The sequence below is a fragment of the Zerene cesonia genome, chromosome 13, assembly GCF_012273895.1.
Source record: "Zerene cesonia ecotype Mississippi chromosome 13, Zerene_cesonia_1.1, whole genome shotgun sequence".
Lineage (NCBI taxonomy): Eukaryota > Metazoa > Arthropoda > Insecta > Lepidoptera > Pieridae > Zerene > Zerene cesonia.
Window position 1 is genome coordinate 2,300,466 of NC_052114.1, and position 12,232 is coordinate 2,312,697.

The following is a 12,232-nucleotide window of genomic DNA, read 5'->3' on the forward strand; positions in this document are numbered from 1 at the left end:
AGAACCAAACGCGTTACTGAAGTCAATCAATGTTAGAAGAGTAAGTTGCTTATTATCCATTGCCATGCGAATGTCGTCTTATATTACGTATTAAAAAAATTAATACTCAAATACATAATATATAATTATAAATAAAAAAAATATATATGTATATATATAAACAAAACGCACCAGTCTCAGTGTGAGTGCTCTGTATGTGTCGCACCCACTCCGCCGGGTTGGGGAAGTGCTTCTGGCAGAGGTCGCAGCGGAGCAGCGCTGTCGTCTCCTCGGTGTCGTCACTCTGACAAACAAACAGATCATCGATCAGCGTTTCAAATATATACACAAGATTAAAACTAGATTATTAAACTCAAGCATTTATTCATTCAACTAGAATTCATTCGTTAGCGCTTTTGTATCGTCATAATACTTATTAATTTAATATTTACCATACTTAATATGTACGCAAAAGTAATTCTGCTGTGCGTGTCTGTTACATTTGCAAAGTAAAATATGGGACCAATCTTAATAAAATTTGGTACCCTAATGCGGACAGTAATTAGTAGGTTAAGTAGTTCTTATGCTATATTTTATCATCCAAAGGGATTAAAATAATGGATGTAATTTGGTATTCAGTGTTGTCATTGTGAAGACACATATACAATGTTTTACTTTAAGGGATTGCACAGGATGTAAATGAATATTCTAAATACAACTTTTTGACATTTCGAGGGATAACAGTCCATCATAACCGATTTCCATACAATGTCCCATAAGAATTTCTTCTATCTTTTTATGTAAAACCTTCTTGTTACTTTTAAATTACAAAAAAAAAAAATAACTCACGGCGGAGCGGCGCTTCCGCTTCCGCGCGTGCTGGCCGTCGTTGTCGGCGTGCTCCTGCACGTGGCGCACCCACGCCGCCGGCACCGTGAACACCTCCGCGCACAGCTCGCACGACAGCGGGCTGTATAGCTGGAAACGAGATTAAGTTGTTATCGTTTTCGGATATTTTTGTAAATGCAGGGCCGGGAAGGAGTTTTATTTTTTTTTAATCAAAGTGAAATCAGAAATGAAAATTCTTGCTTTGAAGGCTTGATTGTAAAAGACATATATATATATATATATATATATATATATATACTTTTTTCTATATCTCTTTATGTTTTAAGTAGTTATTGAAACCGAAAATTGAATTAATAATTATGTTTATTTTCGACATAACACTTGGGTACCACCAGAATAATACCCGGTCGCTTGTAAGTCTTAGGGTGGAGACACAGGTCTCACACGCTGTTGCCCTTTTGAGAGTTGTAATGTGTTGTGGGACGCCTATTATGAAGAGCTTTAATGAGGATCTCTTACAAAATTACAATTTTTACCACCGTACATAACATATTAAATCTGTTAAAACCAAAATAAAACTTTTATATAATATATGCATTTGATATTATTTAGATGAATAGTTACGATCAAAAATTATTGTTGTTATTTAAAATTAAATGTTAATGTTATGTATTAAGTATTGGGTTTTTGAACGAATTTTTTTTTGTGATTAATAGAAAGATCATATATAAGTTTTATAACAAAACTGTTTTTTTATTTTTTTTTCGCAATAATTCAAAAGTTATTTCAATATAAAAATTCACTATTGAATCCAGTACCGAAGATGCGCCGACAGCTTTCGAACAAACCCGAGCGCGTGTGACGTCATAATGTTAGTTTTCACTCATTGCAGTTGGTATAGAAACAATAAGTACAGTGTTTTAATCTATTTAATTTGTTGTCATTGTAAAATATTTAAATTTATATTGAAAATGTCTAATAAAAACAACTCCTGACAAAATGTTTTTAAATGTTTCAAATTCAGTAACTTCTTGTATAAATGTACTATTATCCGAAAAAATTTCAACAGGACTTTTTTTTAACAGTTTTTCTGCTTCAATATATTTTATAACAGTACCAATGCCTGATAATCGCGATTCTTTCCAATATAAGTAATCGACTTCTGTTGGTGTCGGACCTTCACTTCTGCGATGGGTCCACATAAGTAATGCTAATGCATGCTTGCAACCACCTGTAGACATAATCTAAAAGATTTTATTGCTGATAACATCAAACAACTTAAATTGAATAGGAGTATAAATTACCCGCGGAAGCTGCACAGTCATGGCATTGAACATCCTTAATTTTTCTTGAATTTTCATCAATAGTTAAAGTAACTGAATAAGCTTTACTCCGAAATCGGTGTTCTGGACAGACCCGTCGTTTTACAATACAAATATTTTTTTATGACTTAGTTGAACATAACCTATAGCTTTGTCGCCAGAACTCTCACGCGATGCTCTACAATTTATGAAATAAATAATTATATTTAATATGATGGTGAGTAGATACTTAACTATTTTTATTCATTATATTATTTTTTAACAGACTTTTACTTTAACAGACAGACACCTTGAACTTCAGCAGGTTTAAACCGAACGTCATTTTAAAAAAAAATGGTTATCATAAAAATACTTACATCAGGAATATTATAAGACTTTGCCTGAATAAATCCTTTATCACACATAGCTAATCGAAACCAACTAACAACTCATTTTTTAGCAATAAATTTTCAATATTATTGTCTAGTCACGTATAAGCCGTACTGTTACGTACGTAGCTACAACATTATGACGTCACAATTATGGTGACCAATCATGGTGCGTTTATAGCCACGTGATATTTTTATAAATTTGATCAATTTTAAATTGTTTATAATTTATTGAAAATATTTTTTTTTTAAGTTTTTTACATCAAATATCAATATTATTAACAATAAAGTTTTAAAATACATAAAACAAATCAAAAAAAATTTTTTTTTCAAAAACCCAATTGTCATACTAAGTTCGATGATGAATTAGAAAAAAATATATTTTTTATTTCACACAATAAAATATAAATTTTAAATTAAATAATCATTCTTCCATACATACATCAGATATATCTATATATATAAAATTCTCGTGTCACAGTTTTCGTTGCCATACTCCTCCGAAACGGCTTGACCGATTTTGATGAATTTTTTTGTGCTTATCCGGTATCTATGAGAATCGGCCAACATCTATTTTTCATTCCCCTAAATGATCAGAGTAAGGCAGAACAGCGTTTGCCGGGTGCAGCTAGTACTTCATAAAATTCTTTTTAGATATATGACCATATTTTTATTATTTATATAACGGGTGACTGACTCACTGACTGACATAGTGATCTATCAATATACAGCCATAATCACTTGATGGATCAGGCTGAAATTTATAAATTGGGGATGAAAGTTTATACCATGAAAATTTATTATGACCGCGCGAGAGAAGCTGCGGGCAATAGCTAGTATAAAATATACCTAGATTCTGTAAATATGCGTTTATAAAAACAAAATAAACACTTACCAGACCCTCTTCCTCCACATCAACCTCGTCACACGGCTCTGACTTGACACTCATCTCGGCTTGGAACATCTCTGCGATGGACCTCTCTTCTTCCTCAATGCTGCTTGCGTCCCAGTCTGGTTCCTCCTTCACTTGCACTTCCACTGTGCTGCTTTGGTTTGATTTCTCTGTAAAATTGGCCCTTTTTAGAGGATGTATGCCCTTTCTGGATTGCATTTGCAAGTCATTTGAGAAAAGTTAAGAAAATATCGAAGAAAAATAATTGGCATCTTTCTGCGACTCGACAACAAATGCATATTTTGCTTGAGAAGAAAAAGATGGAGGGGAAACTGTTATAAGCTGAAACCACCCCAGCACCATGGAGTTAAGCAGCTTGTGATTGCTACCGAATACTTCATGAAGGCATCTAGGTGAATTTAAACGCCTAGATGCTTCCGCAACCGCTGTGTATTCCATAATGACGTCAGTTGCAGATATTTCAGCCGCCATGCATGCCCTGCATTGTTATGCATTTTATAATTACTGACAGCCAACAAGCTGTTATTCCTCTATAATACTATACGCAGTTGCAAACTACGCGAGTTAAGGATCTGGCATGATAGTCTAGTGTTAAAGTTCAGAAGGGTATAAAAAATTTACTTGTAGATGTTTAACTCAATAAGATCATTTACAAACTCATTCATAAAAAGTCATGAATATACTGTAAATGAAGTTTAATAAAAAACAATGACTTATGATACAGTTGAAACAGTTTACATGAATAAGAAATATTTGAGATTCAACCTGGATTTTGAAACTAGGTCTTAACAAAAAAGGTGATAAACAAAATGTGGAAATAAATGTTATAAAATTTAGATACACTATTTTATCTATAGTAATATAATAATTTTTGTGCTTTATTGTACAATTTCTTTTACATATTTATTTTTGGTAACACAAGGAGAAACTTGAACTTGGCATAATATACAAATTGTACTCACTAGAACTGGTTGATGCTGCGTCATCATCCTTCCCATCATCAGCTTCAGTCTTCTGTTTCTTCCCATACTTTCGTTCAGTAGCATTCCGTCTCAATACTCTAGTTGGTATAGTATCATCATTTGTGTCCTCTGTTGCTATAGTAACCGTGGGTGTTGGCATGGTGATAGTAGATGTGGTCTCTGTTGAAGGTGCTGGAGCAACCAGTATTGTTTGACCCTTGGGTACACCTGGCCGTATTGCAGCTTGGGTGGTGCCATCACTGGTCTTGATGAACACCAGTTTCGGTGGTCCAATGAACATTGGTCTGGAAATTTTTTGTTATTAAATATATTAAAATCAAATGGAACACATTTGTGTAGTGTTTTTATGGTAAAAACCTCTTATGAGTTTAAGGATATTAAATAATAAAATAAATATTTAATAAGTAATTAAGAACATAAGCATTGCACTTTTTTGAGATGCTAATTAGTTACTATGCCATAGAATCTGCTGATGTAAGAGAAAATTTCACCGAGAAAGAAATAATTAATAAAATTTATTATTTGCTATGTCAATTGAGAGATTACATTCAACTTTACAACAAAATTAACAGTGGAAACTCATTCATTTCATTATTATTCTTTTTCTTACCTAGTTCCCTGCCCTTGAACAGGGTTAAAAGCTTTGAGTAACTTATCATCCTTCTTTAAAGTTATTTTTGGTGGTTCTTTGGCTTTGTCTGGTTGTTTGTTTGCTGTGGTTGCGGTTGTAGTGGTCTTCTCGGCTGGTGTGGAATCCCCGCCAACTTCATCTGTCTGTCGCCACAGACCCCTAATTTTTAAAACCTCCCCTGCCTTTAGTACAATATCTAAAACCTCATTAGATACTGTAGTTTCACCTGAAATAAATGTAAAATATTGTTGTATTATCCATTACGTTTTTCTTAACAATTTTGAAAAAAAAACAGCAAGGAACTTATTTGGTAAATATAAATAAAAATGTTTATTTATGATTTTGTAAGTGCAAACCAACTTACCTTTATACATGTACTCTACAAGAATTTTTAGAGCCTTAGTTGATATTTCCGAGGGCAGCACAACATACAGCATGCCACCCATTCTCGTCACCGACCGCTGGCCTTCGAACAACGTGCTGAAGTACACACTGCAGGAACTGAGGATGAACTTGTGTGCCGGTATTTGTGATCCATCCATCGTGCACAAAACAACATCCGTAAATCTCTCCGAGCGAAGCAGTGCCGCCACAGAACCATTCAAATGAGAACTGTGCGAATGCCATTTTAACTGATACGTATCAGTCGACGTCATTTTGCCGCTTCAGATTCACACCATCTACGTAAAAAACATTATCTTAAGATTCCAACGTAGTCGTATTCGAAAAAAATTTAATAGGTCAATTTTAAAATTTACACATTTTCATTGTAAACATCGAAAACCCCGCCATAACAATCGGAAAACAAAATCCTTATTTCGTTTATCAATTTGACGATGTTCAGATAAGTATTGCTCTCAAAAGCGTTAATTTCTAAAGTATTTTAATTTAATGCACATTATACGTTAAATATCATAAAAATAGTCACAAATAATTTAAACGTACATTCACTTTAATATTTACTGACTAAGTAAAAGATATTATCCTTTTGTTTATCTCTGCTACATTTCTAAACGCAAACATCAACAAAGAAACGCGATATTTTTAAAGTGCATAATTTTAACACTTTCAAATTCTCATTTAAACTTCTTCTTAATTATATCATGTTAATGAATTATGTCTGATATGCTATATATATCCGTACATTATACATGTAATCATTAAAATATTAAAAATTTTACCTCATAACACACTGAATCTAGAATATTATGAACATTTCTTTAACAATAGGAGTGATCTAGATGAACATAATATTAGCACAAATTTTAGCTTTACACATTTTAAATGATAAAACACGCGCAACCACCGCTTGCGACCCTCAAGTTTGGTGTGCGGCGGCTGCGGCTGTGAAAATCGATGGATATGGTATTGATTTAACGCAAAGCGGGGTTGCGCGTTTATCTCATCGATCCACGGTTAACGTCGCGATTCGGGCACACTCGGCAGGGGATACGCGTAGCGTCGGTTGCGCGCGCGTGCGCGTATGCGGTAGAGACTAGGGGAGCGCCGCGCATAGGTTTGGAGCGGCGACAGCGCCCACCTTGCCGCCACGCCGCGCTCCTACCCGGGGCCACCCTGTTCACGCGCAAACTCTCCTACCAAAAGCTCGGAAAATAAGGTCACTGATGAAATCATTGAGGTTAAAATAAAATTCTTTGAATTACTTATATATTTCAACAAATAGGAATGACATCCATTGCCTGGATTTTCGTTCGTAAATTCATTTATGCGCGATGCATTTAGCGACCTACCTATAATAATAGATTTTATTGATTTTCAAATTGACGCAACGCGTCAAGGTCACTGAACCCTGAGAAAAATATACAGTGCTTTATATTTTACATTACTTGACCAACGTAGAACTTACTTCGAAAAATTTCGATGTTTAGTTTATTTTCATGTGTAGGCATTCATCCAACGGGACAAAATAAAATAAATATATAAGCCGTGACCGTTACTTTTAACTCTTACGCATTTAAATACTATAAAAAAATATAATTTCGAATAAGAATTACTTTTATATTTGTAAAAGTATTATTTTTATATAATTACTTACCAACCTAATAGGAAAAAGTTTCAAGTCTGTTTTATTTAATCATCATGCATATTCAGATCGGAGCAATTAAAAATCCATCAAACAAATCTATCTAGTTGGTCAAAAAGGTTACAGCACCTGTAGTGCAATGCTATACTACTTTTATAACACTTTTTTCCAAAGTGTAATGACGGAGGTATTATACTCACTGTACAAAAGCCTTTTTGTTAATACTAAACACCTACATCTAGATTCTAGATAGTATCGAAGTCCTAAAAGCTTACTTCAAGAGGCGTTAAGGACGCATACGCACTGATAGCTACTAGCTATGTGCGAATGAATAGCTTTGTTTATTAACATACTCGTACTTTGTAATTACAAAATGATACACATTTAACAGTGATGAAAAAGATTTTTAAGATACTGATGGTATAGCATTATGTCATTGTGAAACTTTTCAAAAATTCCCTTTTTTTACGTGCACCAGTGATAATTATATCGGTGATTCGTATTTTTTACTAGATTTTTCTAATGGCTTGGTTACAAGATCGTTAAGGTAAGTCATATTTTTAGTTACAAATCTGACTTACCTACTTATTTAATAAAGAGTTCTGCATACGTCTTAATCAATTGCCAAATACGGTATGTTAATATTGACCCTTGTTAAAAATTTTAATGGCCGATGAGTGTAATAAGCATATGAAAGGGATTTAGCGGTGTATTGTATGCTTGATGAAAGCTCCTACAGTACCATGTGTATGCTGTGCCTCCATAGGCTCCATCGGCCGCTGGCTTGAAATATTCCGATTTACGCCAATTCTTATTAACAATCACAAATATATCAACAACTTAATTTAACAATTGTCGACATATTAAAATAGATGCCTAAGAAATTATATACCAAAGAGTACCTTACTACTAAAACTATCCGTATTGATGAAAATCTTATGAAAGCCTATTCGTAAACTGGGATTAGAGATGTGCGGTTGAAACGTTTGTTTTATTATAAGTATGTATTGATGATAAAGATTTCTGCAGTATGTAAAAAGAAGTTCAACATACAAAAAGTTTGAATATAAACAATAAGTCAATAATTAGAATATTAATAGGTCAGAGCTTTCGTCGTATTTTATATAATGTCTACCGTGACAATATTGTTTGACTGTATATCGCTTTCATCATTCTATTGGAGTATGCGTTAGTGCAAGCAAGGGGTATGCGTGGGTGCGGGGGGCGGGAAATCAATAAATTCTGCGCACGCGATCAACGTCACCCCCAGGCTTTTGAGGGTGAAATAAATATTAATAGATATTTTCATAAAACACACACATGAGATTGTATTTGTAATTCGCGAATCATTGCAGATTTGAGCTATTAATTAGATAGTATCCGGGACATCGTGGACATAATTTTATTATGTTCAGTGAAATGTAGGAACAATGTATTGTATTTAAACTTATAATGGATTTGATTTGGATTTATATCTATGTCAGTTATTAGTAATTTACGCAAAATATTTAATTAAATATCTTCCTATATTCGCCGAAACTTGTAATTAAAACAACAGTCGACTTAACTATTTATACTCATGTTTGGTATCTGTTTTGTGGGTTATCCTTAATAAATAAATAAAAATAAATGCATTAAAAATAAATTTTGAGGATAACAAATTACATCGGTTGAATACCCACTGAAAACGGGTTAGCCGATTCTGATATTAACGCTGACAAATTCTTAAGGCAATATTGTATATAATTCTTATAATGATTGGGAGCCGTTAGACGTTATGCTCTATGATCTACATATAATACAATATCCTCATGTTTTAAGGTATTTTTAAGCCTGCTCTTCTATAACAAGCTCTTTCAAATGATTTTAAGGTACGTTACATTCTTGGTTTTTATGACATGTTTTACTGAACTAGCTGTGACCCGCGGTTGAAACCGCGTTTGTCCGTATCCCGAAGGAATATCGGTATAAAAAGTGCCTATGTGTTATTTCAGTTGTCCAGCTATCTACGAAGCATAAATAGTATTATTATTCACCAATAGATGTCCATGTGATTCACCAATGATGAGAAAAAAAACACGAATATGACATTTTCTAAAAAAAAATTCCTAGCTAGATCGATATATCGCCCCCGAAACCCCTTATATACTAAATTTCATGTAAATCGTTGGAGCCGATTCCGAGATTCCAATTATATATATATATATATACAAGAATTGCTCGTTTAAAGGTATAAGATTATGTGATTTATTTCATATCTTCTTTATGCAGAGTCGTTCGGAGTCTTACGCTCGATTCATTTTATTTGATCATTCCGATACGTATTTTATTCTTCGTTCTCTAAAAGTAAAGTGTTCTTTACAAATAATTTCACATTGATTAAAGTTGCTATGACAGCAATGCGGTATTTTAATGTAGGGATGTTCATTAGCGGTATAAATGTTTGTGTTTTTTTAATTGGACTGGTTAACATTAACAATTTTAGTCAATCTCGGCATTATATCTAATTCACACGAATGTGATACTATTTTTAGAAATTTAATTTAATTAATTTAAATTTTGTGGTTGTTGCAATCTGGTTGCTGTCGGAGTGTTCACCTTGAAATGGTGTGGATGGTATTTGACTGCAATATTCGGTCAAAGTGGTTCTGACCAATGCTTTCAATAAAAACAGTTGATTTATTTTTGTATTAAATATGGTTTTAACATTTGATTGGTATGTAAAATCGTTGCCTTACTTTTAACAAAGAATATAATATTTAATCTCTGGAAAAAAAATAACGATACACAACTGATGTTAATTCAAGTGCAAAAGTGATGCTGACCGGCAATAACTCCTTAGTTATTATGAAGAATGAACAAGTGAAAATACATAATACCTACGTACAAAATTGTTTTGCAAAAAAGTTACTGATGAATAAGGAAACTATGGAGTTATTTTCGGTCAAAAGCATTTTTGTACTTTAGTTTTAGCCAGAGTTTTAGCTATAAATTAAGCATGAACTAATTTAAATTTTAAATCTCTACAGATTTTCAATTTCTTTTGTTTAATGTGAAGCTATGTATTTAAGAGGTTTAGAAATTACACAAAATGTGCAAAATTTAAAGGCGTGACAAATCAAAATTAAATGAAACATGCTTAAACAAAATGACTAGGAACCTATTGTTATTTTTGAACGTACTTCAAGTATGTATATACAACGGAGAATACAAAACTTATTGAACGTTATTTTTTTACGTAATATTGACATTTACAAGTTGCAAAGTGACATTGACAATTAACTCATGTCAGTCATCGTCCCGATCACATCTTGTTGTCGGCGTGAGGTTTTATTTATTTTTATCTGAATAATCAACAAAAATGAATAATCCAACAAAATCAACTTCGCTGTCTAGTGATTTAAATAACTTTATATATGGAGTCTCAAGAAAAAACTTTCAGAATGCTCCAGAACTGACAAAAACTGGCATATCCTTGTTGAAATGCTTTCCAGCAGCTAGAGATGCAGTTTTAGAATACTTTGCTATGGTTTTTCACGACGCTGTTAATGTTTCTGTGAACCAAGTTGATTATGAAGTAAGGATTTTACAATACAATTTAATTCATACATAGATATTGATATAATACATGAAATCAATAATTATTTAAACTTTTGGTTTAAATTCTTACATAAAGCAGATTAAAATAAGCATTGAGTGATATATTTTTAGGTAGACAATTTATTAATATATTATTATACATATAAGAATTATAAATTCTAATATGTATAATAATATATTGAATGTATACTAATTGCTTTATTTGATACAGGTTGATTCTAATACAAACGGTTCTTTAGAGGCTGTAAGTATGATTGGTCCGGAGCTATGCAGTCTTGGTGAAGCATGGGCCCCTTTCGTAGCTCCATGGTGCATTACCTTGATTATGGACATAGCTACAGATAAAGCTAATTTACCCAGTAAGTTTATCAATCGATTTATATTCCTGTAGAATTGTAATGGTATATACTGTTTTCCTTGTCTGGTGCTTAATGATTAATTAAGGTTATCATTAATGTAATGTTAAAAGTTCATTTATAATTAATTCTTTCAGACTCCACTCTTCAGAATACGGAGCCAGTAAGGATATTACTTGATATAACAACACAGAATTTGATGCTTCTCAATTCGGAAGAGCGAGCCAAATGCATTGATATGATGTTAGGTGAGAATACTAATGATATCTGTTGTGAACTGTAGATAGTTGAATCTTATTATAATTTAAACTAACAATCATGAAAAAAAATTGTGGGAAATTTTTTTACACAAAGCATGTCCTGAAAGTTAAATTAGATTTAAGATTTGCAAATAAAATAGATTAGCCAATGCCATAATTAAAAGAGAGGAAAATTTGTGAAAATTAAGAAGAATAAATGCTTATACAATAGTGAAATAAAATTGTCTCATACTCTGTAGCCAGAACTTAAAATTGGAATATGGTATATTTTTTCAACCGTCTTCAAAAAAGGAGGAGGTTATCAATTCAATAGTATTTTTTTGTGTTTGTTACCCTATAACTACTCATTGGGTGGAACAAGTATTCTTTTTTTGTTTGAATATTGCCTGCCATAATGTGGTCCTATTGTTAAAAATATTAATTCTTATTTATAGGCTGCCGTGCCTGTTCATGGGCTGTGGGGTGGGTGGGTCGTGCAGAGCCTGGTCTTGTTGCGCCGAGAGCACTAGCTCTGGGTGCTGAAGCAGCCAGAGCTGTGTTGGCTCACTTGGCAAACCATCCCCCAGCCTTGTTGCATGTTAGAGCTGCATTGGTAGATTTGTTTCAAGTAAGTTTTACAAAATATTCCTGTGGTTGGCTTGTAATAATCACTGCACAGTGATAAGGCAGCCCACAGATCTATATATATACAATTATTGTAATATTTTGTCTCTGTATGTTTATAAACTACAGAGACAAAATATTACAATCTAATATATAAAATTCTCGTGTCACAGTTTTCGTTGCCATACTACTTCGAAACGGCTTGACCGATTTTGATGAAATTTTTTTGCTTATCCGATATCTATGAGAATCGGCCAACATCTATTTTTCATACCCCTAAATGATAAGAGTAAGGCAGAACAGCTTTGCCGGGTGCAGCTAGTA

General features: G+C 33.0%; 2 protein-coding genes across 3 annotated transcripts in view; one reads left to right on the forward strand and one right to left on the reverse strand.

Annotated features, from left to right (window-relative positions):
* The window catches only part of LOC119831190 (zinc finger protein 691-like), a 10,798-nt gene extending 4,306 nt beyond the window's left edge, over positions 1 to 6,492 (reverse strand). Inside the window, exons 1-7 of one of the 2 annotated variants that reach the window (XM_038354476.1) lie at positions 6,227 to 6,492; positions 5,410 to 5,725; positions 5,025 to 5,271; positions 4,394 to 4,698; positions 3,414 to 3,580; positions 829 to 957; positions 172 to 283 (exon numbers count right to left, since the gene is read on the reverse strand). In XM_038354476.1, coding sequence (XP_038210404.1) covers positions 172 to 283; positions 829 to 957; positions 3,414 to 3,580; positions 4,394 to 4,698; positions 5,025 to 5,271; positions 5,410 to 5,701 — 1,252 coding nt within the window. In that variant the 5' untranslated portion in view covers positions 5,702 to 5,725; positions 6,227 to 6,492. The remainder of the gene's footprint in view (positions 1 to 171; positions 284 to 828; positions 958 to 3,413; positions 3,581 to 4,393; positions 4,699 to 5,024; positions 5,272 to 5,409; positions 5,726 to 6,226) is intronic. The other variant, XM_038354477.1, reaches the window with a different exon arrangement.
* Positions 6,493 to 10,385: 3,893 nt separating this feature from the next.
* The window catches only part of LOC119831467, an 8,971-nt gene continuing 7,124 nt past the window's right edge, over positions 10,386 to 12,232 (forward strand). Inside the window, 4 exon segments of the mRNA XM_038354831.1 lie at positions 10,386 to 10,666; positions 10,901 to 11,048; positions 11,183 to 11,293; positions 11,740 to 12,168. Coding sequence (XP_038210759.1) covers positions 10,451 to 10,666; positions 10,901 to 11,048; positions 11,183 to 11,293; positions 11,740 to 12,168 — 904 coding nt within the window. The 5' untranslated portion in view covers positions 10,386 to 10,450.